The sequence below is a fragment of the Neospora caninum genome, chromosome VIIa, assembly GCF_000208865.1.
Source record: "Neospora caninum Liverpool complete genome, chromosome VIIa".
Classification (NCBI taxonomy): Eukaryota; Apicomplexa; class Conoidasida; order Eucoccidiorida; family Sarcocystidae; genus Neospora; species Neospora caninum.
The window spans coordinates 1311462-1327370 of record NC_018393.1 but is presented as its reverse complement, the minus strand read 5'-3'; the positions used below and the strand labels follow the sequence as shown (position 1 = coordinate 1327370).

The 15909-nt window shown below is 53.1% G+C and overlaps 3 protein-coding genes across 3 annotated transcripts; 2 read left to right on the top strand and 1 right to left on the bottom strand.

The window, feature by feature from the left end:
- Positions 1 to 871: 871 nt before the first annotated feature.
- Positions 872 to 6602, top strand: NCLIV_020830 (endonuclease/exonuclease/phosphatase domain-containing protein; the record flags this gene model as incomplete). The annotated part of the gene is made up of 8 exons (XM_003882279.1): positions 872 to 1723; positions 2064 to 2189; positions 2779 to 2918; positions 3222 to 4039; positions 4327 to 4402; positions 4904 to 5310; positions 5787 to 5911; positions 6504 to 6602. 8 exons carry the CDS (start codon positions 872 to 874, stop codon positions 6600 to 6602), a joined length of 2643 nt encoding a protein of 880 aa, XP_003882328.1.
- A 179-nt stretch (positions 6603 to 6781) lies between these two features.
- Positions 6782 to 8932, bottom strand: NCLIV_020820 (putative oocyst wall protein COWP; the record flags this gene model as incomplete). The annotated part of the gene is made up of 4 exons (XM_003882278.1): positions 6782 to 7604; positions 7962 to 8193; positions 8276 to 8638; positions 8851 to 8932. The coding sequence occupies 4 exons, from the start codon at positions 8930 to 8932 to the stop codon at positions 6782 to 6784; spliced, it is 1500 nt and encodes a 499-aa protein (XP_003882327.1).
- A 2244-nt stretch (positions 8933 to 11176) lies between these two features.
- On the top strand, positions 11177 to 11795 carry NCLIV_020810 (conserved hypothetical protein; the record flags this gene model as incomplete). The annotated part of the gene is made up of 2 exons (XM_003882277.1): positions 11177 to 11457; positions 11522 to 11795. The coding sequence occupies 2 exons, from the start codon at positions 11177 to 11179 to the stop codon at positions 11793 to 11795; spliced, it is 555 nt and encodes a 184-aa protein (XP_003882326.1).
- Between the last annotated feature and the right edge of the window lie 4114 nt (positions 11796 to 15909).

Genomic DNA, 15909 nt, shown 5'->3' with positions numbered 1-15909 from the left:
TGCAGTGCTGGATACACCTCTTCAGCTTGCTGCTCGTGATGGCGTCTGTCGCGGAGCTCGCGCGTCGCCCTGTCTTGGACCGTGATTTTCTTTTTCGCCCGTTTCTTCGCCCTGTCGGGGACATGTCAACGTGCGCCTCTCGTGACACTTTTCGCGTTAGATGCCTTGCTGCCGTTCCTTGCTCTTTGTGCTCTCTCGGTTGCTGGTGCTTTCGGCTTCACTCCTTTCGTGGCGGAGGATTGCATCGCAGCAAGTAAGGATGGCGCTGCCCTCCTTTCTTCGCTGTTCGAGTTGCAGCAGAATTTTGGTCCCTCCACTGTTTTTCATTTTTCGTCTCCCTTTCGCCGCTCCGTTGATCGCCTTCCTTTCCCGGAGCTGCTCTCTCCCTGTCTCTGCTTCGTTTCCCCCTTCCTTTCCGTCGTCCATCAGGCACGGCCCGGGGTGTCGGTACACCCGATATTTGCCGCGCCCGTCCTACGCGCTTCTCCCTAGTGCGCACGCGCCTTCCCCGCCTCTGCCTGAAGGTTTCCCGCAGTCCGGAAAGAGCCGGAACAGCCTGGTACCGCCGGCGCTCAGACACCCTGCTCTCGCCTTGGGTTTTCGCCCTTTCTTATCCGACTCCAGGAGACGCCTTGCTTCGCAGCCGGCTGCCCGTATTCGTTCCGCTGTACCGACCCCACGCACGCCCGCCTGTTCTCTCTTTTTTTCGGCGTCTCGCTCTGCGCCGCGCGCGCTTTTGCCGCCTCTCCCTGCGATTCCTTCGTCTTCTTCCCCTCTCCAGTCTTCACAAGGGCAGTCTTCCTCGGCTTCATGTCCATCTACTCAGTCTCCGTTTTCCTCGATTCTCCAGCGCCGAGTCTCTGCTCCAGCGATGGCGTCTTCCTCAGTCGGCAGGTGGTTAAGGCGCGCCTTTTCCTCCTCTGTGCTCCCTGCAGCATTCGCCTGTACTGACCCCGGCACGCACACCCGCGCGGCTTCGTCAGTCTCGCTGCCACCCTTGTCTTCGCCGTCGCCTCCTTGTGCGTCGCCGCCTCTGTCTTCTTCCGGTGAGCGCAAGCAGAACGCGGATACAGGTCCGTCGGCTTCGGCATGCACAGGCGATCTCCAAGGCGAACGGGAAGCTGACGGTCCAAGTGCAGGCCGGAGTGTGTCGCAGAAGGCCGATCGAGAGAAGACTGAGGACGCGCGACGGAGTCGGGCGTCGCAGAAGAGCGAAGCCGCACAGAAACGCGAGAGAGAAAGAAAACTGAGAGACCAACCGACGCGCACGCCGACCCCCGAAGGCGTCGTGGTCCTCCACGCACACCCGTTGTCGGCGTCGACTTCTGCCTCGCTCTCGCCGCTCTCTTCTTACCTCTCGCCTTCGCAACCTGGCGACGCGTGTGGGTTGTGTAAACCCGACGACTCTTCGCGGAGTTGGCTAGACGTCCGCAAGCTAAAGCGCGAAGTCGAGTCTCACCTGCGTCGAGCAACTCAGGGACGAGGGAACGCCTCACCACAGACGTGTCGCCACAGTGGAGAGTCTCGCGACGGTCGGACTGGAAACGACGTAGACCGAGACATAGATGAGGCGCCAAGAAACCGTCAGAGCGTGGGGAACAACACGGCCTCGGTGACAAACCACGACAGCCAGCAAACGAGAAACAGCGACGAATGGGCCATGCGCGTCATGACTTTCAACGTCCTCGCTGAATCTTTAACAGATTACAAATACCGCTACCTGGTAACCAAGTTTGCAGCCCTCGGATCTTGAATTCAAGAGCAATATAATCCGGTTCATACATCTCTGTACAGTATGTGCAAATGTATAGCCCACTACGCATATATCTATACCTGTGTCAATGCACGTGTATGTATATATATATATATATATATATATATATAGTCAATGAATATTTTCGTGTGCAGATATATGGCTTCCCTTCTTTTTTCTGTCTCTATCGGGGTGTACATATATATATATATATGCATATGGAGTCGCGCGTGGAGACAGATATGTCGGGGGGTTGACATGTCTGTCTGTGTCTTGTGATAAACTTTTTTCCCGTTTCGGTGTTTTTCAGGATCAGAACATCGTAAAGTGGGCAAGCAGAGTGAACGTGATTGAAGGCGAAATTCGCCGCCACCGACCAGCCATCTGCTGCTTGCAGGAGCTGGACGCGTCGCACTACCGAAAACGCTTCCTGCCGGTGAGTTTTCAGAAACCAGTTTCAAAGGGAAAGTCGTCCACTGCTGGGAAGACACACTCACGTTCCAGCGACCTCGGCGCCCAAATTGCTTACACATGCAAATACATATGTAGATATATATATATATATATATATATGCAGATATGTAGATATATATATGCAGATATAGATATAGATATATGTAGATATATGTATATATAGACGCATCTTTCTACATATAAATATAGGTATGTATGTATCGGTAGAGAGGCACATGTGTGTGTCTGTGTGCATGCGTATATGTGAGCACAAAAGTAAACGCCGGGCTGTATTCATTCTCCTTTATTTGGATGTATACGGTTCGTCTTTTGGGAAGCAGTTTCGGTAGAGGGCGTTTTGGGCCCCGGTTCGACGGGGTCGTGGTTTGGGTGGTGTCACGAGGCATGTGCTGTCTCTACAGGCTAACATGCTCGCCCGTATAGAGGGAGACCTTTGTGGCTTTCGCTCTATTGTGTTTGAGACGTGCGGATGTCCCGCGCAAGTCACCTGTTTCTCCACCTGCTTCGCTTGAGTGCATGTCTAACTTAATTTGCCCGTCTCCGTTTTCCAGTTCTTCCGCTCTCTGGGCTATGACGGCGTCTACAAGCAAAAGACGCAAGGGCGAGCAGACGGCGTCGGGACTTTCTGGATGCGCGAGCGATTTGAGTTGCTTGAGCAGCGCAGCATCGAATTCCGGCAACACAGCAAAAGGTGTGTTTTTGCACGTGTAGATCCTTACAAGCAGGCACTCGTCGTCCGTTTCTCTCACGTAAACGTGTCATTCTCATAGGCGTTCACTGGTAGGTCCATCTCGCTATGGATATTTATGTCAAGAGACGGGCTGTGGCACTCTTTCCCCAAGTCTTTCGAGGTGAAGCCAGTGTGCGTTGTTCTGCCTCTTTGCTGCGTCATCTCCAGTAGAAAGGTGTGCGTTCTTGCCTACGCCATATGTTCATGGAGTAAAGAGTTGTGCTGTGACAAAGGCGGGTGTTTTATGTTTTGTGTTTGCGTCAGTTTGATTGACAAACCTCAAGTGGGTCTGGTGGTGCTTCTCCGAGAGCGTCTGGACGGGGCGGAAGTTGGCGAGGACCGCAGCGCCTTGGGTCGTTCGCAGTCGGAGCCGCCCGAGGTGTCTGCCGTGCCGCGATCTTCCTCCTCGCGCGGGGCCTTGGTAGCTCCATGCCTCGTGCGCCACGACAGCTGCCCGGAAGCGCCAGGCGAGACCTTCTCTTCTGAGCCTTCCTCTTCAAAGCGCCGCCGCGCGGCAGACCCCCAGGGAGCCCCTGCGAAGCCGCGATATTCCCGCGGGTGCTCCGGAGACAGTCGCGCGAGTCTCCCCGCTGCACAAACCCTGCCCCGGATGGTCATTGTCGCAAACACGCATCTCCTGTTTAACAGTCGACGCGGGGACGTCAAGCTTGCGCAGCTGCTTCTTCTTCTTCAGGAGGTCTGCGACTTGCGACGCCGAGCACTCGCGATGATCAACGCGAAGCTCCGAGAGACGCAACGAGGTGCGTCAAAGAGTGCCCACAGTGGCAGCGCGAGAGGGTCAGACGCGCGCGAGACAGCGAGTCAGGGGCGCGAGGCGTTCGACGCACCAGAGGCGGACACCGCGTGTGTCGCGAGGAGCGGGATTTGTCGCCCGCTGCCTCTCTCGCCGTTGGAGGCGGGCGACCAGGCGCGAGACGCCGACGACCTGCTCGATGATGCCGAGTTGCTTGTCGACGTCCTGCTCTGCGGAGATTTCAATTTCACGCCCCAGTCGCCTCTCTACCAACTCGTGCTTCGTGGAACTTTCGACTTTGCCGGTCTCGACCACCGGAAACTCTCAGGTACAGTCCACAGTTTGCGTGCGAAAATCCCAATCTTTTACATTTCTGTGCGCGGCCTCCGAGCCGCAGGTCGCAAGGCTCATCTGTAGTTTCTCCGGGAACCCACAAGGTGGCGATCTAACCGGGGCTATCTGTCATTACGGAAATATATACAGCCAGTTGCATGCATAACTGTAGATGCGTAAACGTCATGCTAGGCCACAAAGTTTTCCCGCGGAGCAAGGAGAACGATGGCGCTCGACGTTTGGGTACGAGCGCGCTTTCGCCGTGTGTCGGATCTTCTTCAGGGCAGTTTCTGATGGAGCGACACGCGTACCGGATGGATGCAAACGGCTACCACGGCAGAGGCGCGACCGTTGTCAGGTGAGCAAAACCTCATGCGTCGAGAGATGCTAAAAACGAAACGCATGTGGTCCGTACCGCCCCATTATGATCTCAGACTCGTAGACAAACTTGCGTAGACCTACGTATACACCTATATATATATATATATATCTTGCATGTGGGCGTATTTGTGTGTACAGCATCTGCATAAGCGTATGCAAATTACATGGGTGTATCGAGGTGTTTGTGTGTCGCTGGATGCAATAAGCGAGCACGGGTAGGGGTCAGTTCGTGGGTAGGCGCGTGAGAAGTACCGGAAAGCCAGCCGCGGTGGGGGCGCCGACTCTCGACCTGAGACGTTCTGTGTGCGGAGGCGTTTCTCTTTTTTTGAGTTACCTCTTCGTGCACCCCTTCATCCGAAACGAAATCGAATCTCGTCTTTCGCTCAGGCAGGGACAGACCCTTTTAATCTGTCGCTGCATCTGCGAGTCGTGTGGTTGTCTCTGTGTGTGTGGGCGACTGCGGGTGACAACGCTGCAGCTCTCCTTTAGAGTCACAAATCTTGAGCAGCCTCGACCCAGATCGCTTTGTCACAAGCCGAGGAAATCCACCTTTCCACCATTCGCACAGCGTCCCACGTGGGCTGGCCGATCCCGCGAACTCGAGCTGCGCGGCCTCGCAAAAGGAGAAAGGCGGCGCGTCGGGCCCCTCGCTGAAAACCGTAAAGCCTGCCGGCTCTCAGCAGTGGCTCCAGGACCTACACAAAGTTCTCGAAAATATGCCTGTGTTCGACTCACTCTGGGCGCCACGCTTGACGAGATCCACGTCCTCCCCCGGCGGTTCCAGTGAGGATCAGCTGAGGAGGTCCAGAGGGGATGCGGCTTCGAATGCCGTCATCACCCTGCCTCTCCAGTTCAACAGCGCCTACGCACTGCCCACCTTCGACAGTAAGCGGCAGAGGCGCGACGGGACCGACCAAAAAGCGGCCAAACATATCGCAAAAGAAAAATCGAATATAGGCGGGGGGAGGGGGAGACGGGAACGAGCATCTGCGGTCAGCGCTCGGAAAGTCGCTTTTGTGTCTATCCAGTCGGAAAAAAAGAAAAACGAGCGGGGAACGAAAGGAAACGAAACGGTGAAAAAACACAGACCAGCCTACCCTACTCTTCAAACACTAGAACTCAACAAACGCCCTCACCATGAGACCACCCGCAGATAGATATGTCGGAAGGCAGCAATCCGCCACAAAATCTGTTCGCGCTGTTAGGGTGGGGATGTGTGCGCGGGACGCGGGCATTCTTTCTGTTCCTAGGCAGCATTACACGGGGGAAAACGGTCAAATGCCCCGGTGTTTACTGTGTCCGGCGGTGACATCTATCGTATTCTGCGGCTTGAAACGTATGTTACTGTTCTTTCTCTTCAGGCAAAGCACCCGGGGCATCAACCCATGCGCCACAGGTGGTAATGGAGGAACCTGCCTTTACCGCTTACCACGGGTGGCAAAAGGGCTGTATAGATTACATCTTTTACCATTCAAAAGCTCTAGACGTAAGCTGCTGGCGACCGAAACGAGATCTCAGTGAACGACAATTTCCACAGTCGGTTGTGACGATTACTCGAGGCAACACCAAAAAAAAGGAGGCTGTGTCGACAGGTCTTCCATGTAGAGGACGCGTCGATGGAGATGCATAAAAGACGTGTGTGGGTGAGTGTGGTTGGTCTTGTCCACCAGATGCATGTGCACGGATTGCTAGATATATGTGTGTGTCGTTAACGGAACCAACTTCGCTTCATGGTCACATAGATCCCCAGTCCATGTGGTGCTCCTTCATCTGGGGATGAACTGCAGGTAGCGCGCATCTATCAGCTGCCGGCGTTGGCGAGGGCCAAGTCTAATGGATGCTGCCCAAACAAAGTGAGTTCGCGAGCTATCGTCTCCGTGCGCCTCCTCTGGGTGCCAAGAGAGCACCTCAGTCCTGTACACGAAGGCTAGCCAGAAATAGCGGAGGTGGTCGTGCAGTGCAGTACGAACCACTGAAAAATGTGTACTGACGTATGTGTCGTAGGGTTCTCCTGTCGCAAGGGATGGACCACGGCCGTATAAAGCGCTTACGCTTTGTTTCTGGTGTTGTGCTTGCAGCTCTGGCCGTGCTCCGACCATTACTCATTGGTCACGGACTTTGTCAAATGCACGTCGCGCGTCTCTCGCGACAATTGCTGGGGAAATGCGATCAACTAAAAACGCTTCAAACCCGGAATCAAATACCGAAAGACACAAACTTCAGCGACATCTGACGTGTCAACACGTATTGTAGATACAGAACGGTACTTCAGAAGGCGGGGGAGGAGGGGGAGGAGGGGGAGGGGCTGGGTGGGGAATCTCGGAGGAACGCAAGCTTGCATATCTTTTCAGACGTCCTACAGCTTCTTCTTGCCGTTCGCCTTGTAGGGGATACAAGCGCCTTCGTGGAAAACAAACCCTTGAGGGCAGGCGGCTATGGGCTCGACGAGCGTCGTCTTCATGCACTTCGTGCCGGCTGGTTCAAAACCCGCCGGGCACTTGATAGCTGGCGGGGAAGTCAGGAATCTCTCGCATGTGGCCTTTTTGGTTCCGGATCGAACGAACCCCGGAGGGCAAATGTACTCAGGTTCGATGGTCTCGACTGTCGAACATTGGCCCTTGATGTCCATTTTGAAGTTCGTGCCACATCTGTGGCTGAGAGGAGCTGTGTCGACGAAGAGACATCCTTCAGGTGTCAGCGTTCCGCCGGAGATGCAGGCGGTTTCTGCGGGGACTGTCTGTATCATGGAACATTCTCCTTTTTTCAGCTCTCCACGTTCACAAGAAAGCGCGGGTTTTGCCGTGGTAGATCGGGTGCATCCACCGGTTACTCTGTCTATTGTATAGCCCTTGGGACACGAAAATTCCGCAGGTCGAACATCTGCGCTCTTGCAGATCCCGTCCGCCATGATAAACTTATCTGGACATGTAAGAGCAGGTTTTTCTGTCGTCAAAGTCACGCACTTGTCTTTCATCAACATCGCGCCGGGCGGGCACTGAAGTTCCGCGGCGACCGTAATCTCCTTCACGCATCTGTTCCCGTGCAGGGCAAATCCTTTGTCACACTCCAGCCTCGCAATATCCTCCTGGACGCGAACGCACTCGCCGTTCTCGAAAGTGAATCCAGGAGGACAGTGGGGAAGAGGCGGTTGCAGCGTAACTTTGCGGCAGTGCTTCTTCCTGTCACATGGCACCACCACACGGTATATCGCCCCAGCAGTGAAATCCTGCTTTGTCTTACACATTGACGCGTCATATATGAGGCGTGCACACGTTTCATGCCTTGTTTTCGTACATGATCTGCTGCCTCTTAAATACTAGTACACGTTTGCAAGCTGGTGTAATGTCTCGAGTGAAAAGTTGTGGCCACTATCAATCTTCCCAGCATTCGCGTGAGTGGACACTTAAGCGGCCATCTGATGGGATGCATAGTTCTCGCCCAGCTATACCTTAGTGGTGTGCACCAAACCACGAAAGATTGATGTTGTGGAACCCGTGGCAGCAAGGTCGGGTTTCTTTCTGTGCTGACTGGCTTACCCGTCGTATTCTCCTTCTGGGCAAAATGCGTCGAGGTCATACTTCTCGAAAAGTACGCATCCATTGTCTTGTCGTTTATACCCTTTGGGGCACGAGACTTTAGGCGGCACTGCACCTGTACGGACGCACGCCCCTTTTTCAATCCTGAATCCCTGGGGACACGAAGGGACCGGTTCAATGTCCTCCACCCTGATGCATGCGTTCTTCTTCAGCTCGTAGCCTGGTGGGCAGTCTGTATGCCGTACAGCAACACGGAAACACAAAAGAGGTCGGTATGCGTGTGCCTTCCCACTATTCGTGCTGCGCAGGCTTACTGGGAACAGCGTCGAGTTTCTCCACGGTCACACATCCCTTGCTGGTGTGTTTGCTCTTTGGAGGGCAGCGGGTGATGATGTCGTCCTCTACGACTCGGATGCAATCGCCACCGTTCTGCAATGTAAAACCCGGTTTACAGCCGAGTTCTGGTTGGGCGTTGATAACTCTCCGGCATTTGCGGTTTTTCTCGATGAAGCCCTCGGGGCACACCTCGACGCTTGGAGCATAGTCTGTTGCCACGCATTCGTTCCCCGCCAAAACAGACTTCTTCGCGCACCGCATAATGGGTGGAACCTGTCTGGTCCTCACGCAACCTCTCTGTTCCAACGCGAAACCTGGTGGACAGGATGGCACCGGAGGGACTGAGAACAGGTACAGGCAACACAGAATGTGTGTTCTTGAGGCACGGTTTAGCTTCCACCAGGCGGTGTGACAGGCACAATCAACGGTTTTGACGGGCAGCCTTATGTCAAAACCACAACGGCGGCAACGCCGGTCCTTGTCGTAGAGTCGTTGCTGGTTCCGGTTGTCTCGACGTTTTGACTGCGACTGTTATCCGCGATGTAACCCTTACCTCCTGGGTTTGCCAACGCGAGTTTGACCAAAGTCTCCGACGATAGAGCCGCAACACAAGCGGCTGAAAAGGCAAGCTTCATTTTTCTGGATTTGAGTAGGCGGCAAATAAGGTCAACAACACGAAAAATTACACGAGATGCCAGTAAGCAGTTAGGCAAATGTGTGGGCTGTGTGCTAGAAAGTCGAAAATTCAATTCATACAGAGCTGAATGTAGAACAATATTAATGAAAAGGGCGTTGCACGGGGGCCGAAATCGTGACCTGGCGCTGCCGTATCGACAACGGAATCGAGCATGCTCGGTGCACACTACAATCGACTGCTCGTCGTTCTTTTCGTAAAGGACCTTACTGTGGAAACTTTCCCTAGTCGCTCTTTTAGAAGCCTCCTTTCTTTCGGCGGAGCGGCTACGGTATTCGTGCGAACCACCAAAAAGCTGCGTTTCTATCGAACTAGTTCTCTCTTGGATAACGGGTCAAATGACCCTCGCCGGCGTCTGAGAGAGAGCCACGGTAATTCCGTTATGCATACCCTGCTCATACTGCGTCCTCGTCAATTCGGGTTTTGCTTGGAGGTGAAAAAATCTAGTGTTTCGCCCTACTTCTTGGTTGCTTACTAGACCAGCTGCCACAGCCCGCTAGTGTTTGATGTCGACGCTACGTCGTGATACCAGAGCACAGAGAACCTCGAAGAGGGACACGAAAAGGCAACGTTAAATCGGCAATCCCCGCCAGCCAGAGCCACGGTCAATTGACAAAGTGTCCTACTGCTAGCAACTAGAGTTGTTATTGCCGTCACAAAGGCGACAGGGGAAATATTTTGGGGAGACCCCGTGGGAATGGGGACCCTGGCACAACTCAGAGCTCCTGTGCCATACAGGGGAATGCTCGAAATATCCATCATTTCCTTTGGGACAGCTCCACTGCCGGCAGTCAACATTCCCGGGAGGCTAGACTTTCCGGAACTGTTTTGGGGGGTTGGCGGCGACATCTAAGGGAGCGAGTACTGTGGATTTCAGCATGAACGTACGCGAAAAAAACGGCGTCACTCGCTTGCTACTTTCGATGCCAGGTTCCCAACAAAACAACTGGCCGTTCAATTGCGTTTTCTCTAGATGATCTGCGATGTTCCTAGAGCCTGGAACGCTGCACCACGCGGGTAGCGCTCGGCTGGAAGGTGTGCCTCAGTGATGTACACGTCGTTTTACTGAGCCTTCTGGACAGCCAGAGCTAGACAAGAGCGCAATGTGCAGCAGAAGCCATCCGTACGATTCAGTTGAAAGATGGAATGTGGGCTTACCAAGAAACATTCCTCTGGTTTTCTCAGGAACGCCACTTGAGAAGAGCTCACCCGTACTCTTGACCCCATATTTTGAAAAAATGGTGGACCAGCAAAGCCATAAAATGTACCTTCTCACAGACTCAGGAGGATGTGTCCAATCGCCTGGCTGAGGCCACTGCTACTGTGTCCTTTGCGTTAAATGGGGGCGGCAAGACGAGCCAAAACCTTTCCCAGACGCGAAACTCCCAGGTACGTCCTTTGCAAAGCTTTCTGTAGCGAACATTCGCACATTCGCCGCACGACGTCTTCTAAAACGAGACTGAAAATACTTCCAAGCGCGAGGTACTAACTGTTGCGGCACACCTCCGAGCACGCACAGGAGGTGTGTGCCGGCGGCTAGCTTAACCGCTCAGCATCCGTTCAAGTGGGATAAAAAAGTACGCAGCGAACTGAGGCGCCATTAGAATTCAAGCTCTCTCAACGAAAAACGTTTCCCCGTTGTGAAAGGACGAAACACGGATAATTTTGTGAAGCACATTAAGCACTGTCCGTTGACAGTTTTCCGGCTTGCACTGCGTGTTGCACTTTGCGACAGCACAGACAGCAGTCGCGAAACTACCAGTTCTAGAACAGTACTAACTCCCGTCAGGACAGCGGTCCGACGCCCTCTGGACACGTTTGCATATCTGCGTTCCAGATGCTTGTATGAAAGCTGAACCTTATTTTCCCATTCTTGCCGTCGGCTTCACGACAGGCGTTGCATGGCTGCCTATTCACCGAATCGGCGCATGCTAATTAGACGATCCCGCCCGTTAGATGAGCAAGCGAGCGCGGCACACCTCGCTGGTTCCTTGCCCGAGTCGATGCTGCAACGGATGGCACATCTTCGCTCGTAGCGCCTCGACTGGCCCAATCACGCTGCCGGCACCGTTTATTTCGTTCGGCAGCGACCTTCTCCTCAGTTTTTTAGCCAATCAGTGTAGTGGGCGGCTTCCTGAGTTTTCCAATTGCCTTTTTCGTGGGAACTTTTTCCAATTTTGACAAAATGTCGCGGAGTGACGGCAGAGATCCGGGCATCAATGTGGTGCAACCGGTTGACGCTTCCCGTCTCTCATGTAACACGACAGTACCGGCCAGCCAGCATTTCGCCCACTGCGGCTACTGCACCCTAATTCACAGGGATTCGACTACCCAGGGCATGTATCCCTTGACCCCGGCACAACTCCAAGGATCTGAATACCACAGAGAATCTCCTGATGCGTTTGCCGGCCTGCCTTCCACTCTGTGGAACCGTGACCTTGGGGGCGAAGCCACTCCGAGCAAGCGGTGTTAAGCTGTTCGAGCGCTCCGGCTCATACAGTCGTTTACGCAAGGCATTCTCAAAGGAAAGGAAATCTGAATGCGACTTTGACCGCGTTCCAGGTTACACGTGGAAGCCTACACTAAGTTGCCGGGTCCCAGGTGTCGGAGTGAAAAGACAGTTTATTCAGCAGGAATGCGAAGACTCCATGTCGTCGATGGATGCAGGTGTGCCCTCAGTCTCAACGTTGGCGATGATGATTCAGCCCTTTGGTGTGGAGTTATCGCTGCAAAATTTTTTATGGGTTGATTGGGTTCACCTAGCGGTTCGTGCGTGCGGTTGGTGTGCCCTTTCGGTATGTTGATGGCACGTGTTCAAAACTTGGGCTGAGCTCCCTACAGAGAGTCAGCCCTTCCTCCGCTGGGGGAGCTGTCTGAACAAATCTTGTGTGTTCATGGGCCTTGCGACGACAGGAAAAACTTGACTCCTTTGTCCCCGTTGCCGAACTTCCGTGCATGATCAATTTCTTGGGCAGGACTCGTGTTGCTAGTTTCACAAGGCAACTGCAGCGCTCAGCGAAACGCTAATCGCTGCTGTAGGCTGCAAGATCCAGGACCGTTATAGTCAATGGCCGGCGAACTGAAATGCACCCTCCAGGTTAGACCCTGTCTTCTAAAGAGACTCACAGCAGAGAGACCGACGCAAGCAAGGAGAGCCCATACGTATTTGTAGCACGCATACACACTATCGCGCCCCCGTGTACGAAGGTGTTTTAACTCGCATCGTGAATAACACTGGGTAGTGGCACTGAGCGGAAGGTCTACGACTGCACCTCCACCTAAGAAAAACGTCTTCGCTTCGGACGGCACATTCGAGAAAGGCACATTCAAGACAGACCTATTCCTTACAGACTGCGCGAAAAACGCAGGTCGAGAGCTCTACGGTACGAGCATCAATAAAAGTCACTGACACAACGCAAAAACCGCGACGGTGTCCGACAGTCTCTCCACCGAGAGGCGTTTTCGGGAGGAGTGTGGTGGTCATCGCTGTGAATCAGTTGTCGCTGGATGTCAAGGCAGTATGCCGGAACTTCCGGGCCGCAGAAAAGGTGACAGTTTCTGGGTAGAAGAGGGGCCCCTCTCTATCGTGGTCTGCTCTCCCTCAATGGGGCTGAGCCAAGCCAGCTCGCAGGACACTCCACGGCAGCCTCTTTCCCCGATCATTGTTGGTATCCTCTCGAAAATAAAACCCTCGTAGAGGGAACGAGATCAAGGCGGGACCAAGAATTCCATCAGCCTGCAGAGGGAAGAAAAGCACTGGGCGGCCCGTCTTTTATATTTACCTTCGTCTCGTGTGTGTGCTTCTTCCCGCCGGCGTGCCTCGGCGCTCCGAGGTGGACGGTTAGACGGTTTATTCTCAGTGTTGGCCGACAGAACAGCAGCCTCTGCCGTGCATGAAGTACCGTTATTTTAGAGGAGGTTGGCAAACTGAATAAACGCATGCAGATCGAGTCCGTCCCTGTCTTTTGCCATCTTACTGCTTGTTCGCCTAGCATCGAAACCGCTGCATTGGGCCGCGCCCTGTTCCGTGGGAGACGACACGGCTGCCGGTGGCCCATGCCGAACATTTTCACTCCTAAACTCAAGCACAATTTGTTCTTCGCGGATTTCGACCAAGGCGTCCGTGCTTACAATCGTGTTCTCTCCGCAGGTTTCAGAATATGCCCTTTCGCCCTTCCTATCTGTGCTCGTAATTCTCGCTTGCACGGCTCGGTCGGGCGACTCTTCAATCTGCCCGGAGAGTCACCACAAACCGGTGACCCCGTAGCGTTGATCCCGTGTGTTTCCTCCGAATCTTCCCTCATTCTACAGTATGTATAGACCACACATGAGACAGAGCCCGCGTGGTTTTTCGTCTCAGGTCTTGTCTCGAGGAAAATACGCCCTTCCCACTTCGCCCTTGGCAAGTTTCCTTGAGAGGACCCGGCCGGTTCTCCCGCGGAAGTCCTTGACTGGGGGCTTGCTCGTAGTTGTTTCGGTCTAGAAAACATCATCCGAAAGGATTTTGGTTCAACAAGGAAACATGTATCCGCTCGTGTCTTTTCCTTGGAAAAAACAAGGCTGAGCACTCACTGTCTTGCGCCACCTGTTGCGTCAACGAAGGATACCGGTCGTTCCATGCCGCGTGTCTTTTTGGGATCCCCATCAAGAGCTTTCGTCAACGCTCCCTCAAAAGCGCGTGCCCCTCGCCACGGGGCACCTTTACTCCGTCACTAAACGGGAATGCCTATATTACAACTTTCACGATGTAAGCCTGGTTTACCATTCCTAAACTTTGGTGGAGTGAGTGGATCCAGTGGCAAAATCGAAGTTTTGCCATTCGTGAACTTTGATCGCGTCAGTTGGTCCAGCGCAAAAATCGAGGTTTTGCGGGCCTCCTCGATGAATTCTTACTCCCATTGCTTTTTTGCAGAACGCGAAAATCTCCTGCGAAAAGCGCCGGCGCTTTTCCTGACGCGGAGTCCATCATTCGACTGCCGGACTCAGCGCTGCCTCGATCGCTGACGGCTGAGAGACTCTGAGGCTGAATCACAAGGCAGATGAAATCTCTATGCACGTGCCAAGTGCATTCGTTTTGCCATCAAGCAGGATGATCGCCTCTCTCCACCGAGGATGAAGCCCCAGTGCTCCCCTGCTCTCGCTTTTTTCCGTGCACGGTAGCCGCAGGCGTCGATTCAGTTGTGCGCGGCTGGTTGCCAAGCGACTGTCTACCCCGTGTAAATGCAGCTGTATGCACATGCGAGCATATCCGTGCAATGTGGCGTCTACATCAGAACCTCGAGAAGTGTACTGGGTTTAGGCAGAATTGTCTATCCGTCGGCGGCTTCCTGTTAAGTCGAGTCTCTTCCTACCTGACAGTCTGCAATTCAAAGCCACTTCTGGACGACAAAAACGACCCGTCAATGTTCGCGAACCTAATTACGCCACGAAAAAGATTCGTGAACAGTATCCAGCGATTCGGACGGCTACAGACGCCTGAATGCATCCACGGGTATCTCGACGTGGGGACCGACCGCTGCGCAGGCTGAATGTTCTTTCTCGAAAAGGGATGAAGTGGGAGAGGCGACCTTTTTTGACACTCAAATGCAACCGCTTCCTGCGTCTCTTGATTCTTTATTTTTCGTTCGTCCTTGCTCGCGGTCGCTGCGCATGCCGCGCGAGCCGCTAGGAGAGCTCTGCCTTTTCCCTGGACTGTCAGACTTTCAAGAGGCAGATGAGAAGAAGGAGAAGCTGACGTGGATGTCCTGTTTCCGCTTCGCTTCTGTCCGGTCCCACACGACTGGTTTTTCCTTCTTGCTTGCGGCCTCCCCGTACTTTCCGCGGCTTCTTCCCCGGCCGCTCCAACTCTCCCTTATTTCTGTTCTTGGTTTGCTTCCACTTGTTCGCGCGCGACATGGCGCACGGGGAAGACGCGCAGCGGAGCCGCGAAGCTCGACCTTCTTCCTCGGTTTCGTTTTCATCCTGCGCTTCGCTGGAAGGGACAACAGGAGCCTCTCCAGGACGCGCGTGCGGGGAAAGAAGAAACAAGTGTGCAACTCCGGGAGACTATGGAGACAGACAGAGAGCATTCCGCCACACTTTAGAGCTCCTCAACACTCCACCCTCGGAGCGGACGACCTCGGACGTGAGCCTTCGGTTCATTCCAGAGGTCGTCCATACCGAAAGATACTTGACTCCTGCGTCTCGACCGGCTCCAGCCTCCTGCACACATCTACATATCCCTACCAAACGAATCCAAATACGTGTGCATGCCACAGGTTTGCTCTAATTCTTGTATGTATGTATGTATATATATATATATATATATATTTATATATATATATATATATTTATATATATATATATTTATATATATATATTTATATATATATAGATTTATATATAGAGATTTATATTTATATATATATTTATATATATAAATTTATATTTATATATATATATATATAGATTTATATATATATATATATAAATATAAATCTCTATATATGCGCCAGAGCCTGCGTCTGTGCGTTGTTTATGACTTGGGCACCCCGCGGACAAGCATCGGTGTTCCGATCAGGAAACGCAACACACTCAGTCGCGTCAACCTGCTGCGCTTTCGCCAAACTGCACAGCTCTCGCCTACCTTTTCTGTTTTGTTTTCGAGCGACCAAGGCAAGCCGGAAAGCGACGACGATTGCTTATTTAACCTGCCCCTCTACGAACGACAAAACATGAATATGCATCTATATATGCATCTATCTGTTACCTCAACTGCATATATATATATATATATATGCTTCGGTGTGCGTGCAGAACTTTTCGTCAGCGCACCGCCATGTGGCTCAGAATCTTTCACTGTCCTAAAAGCCGATGCTTTTGTACTGAAAGACCGTCTCCGAGTTCGATCCTTTTTCCCCGCCTTTGGTGGGTTTGCCT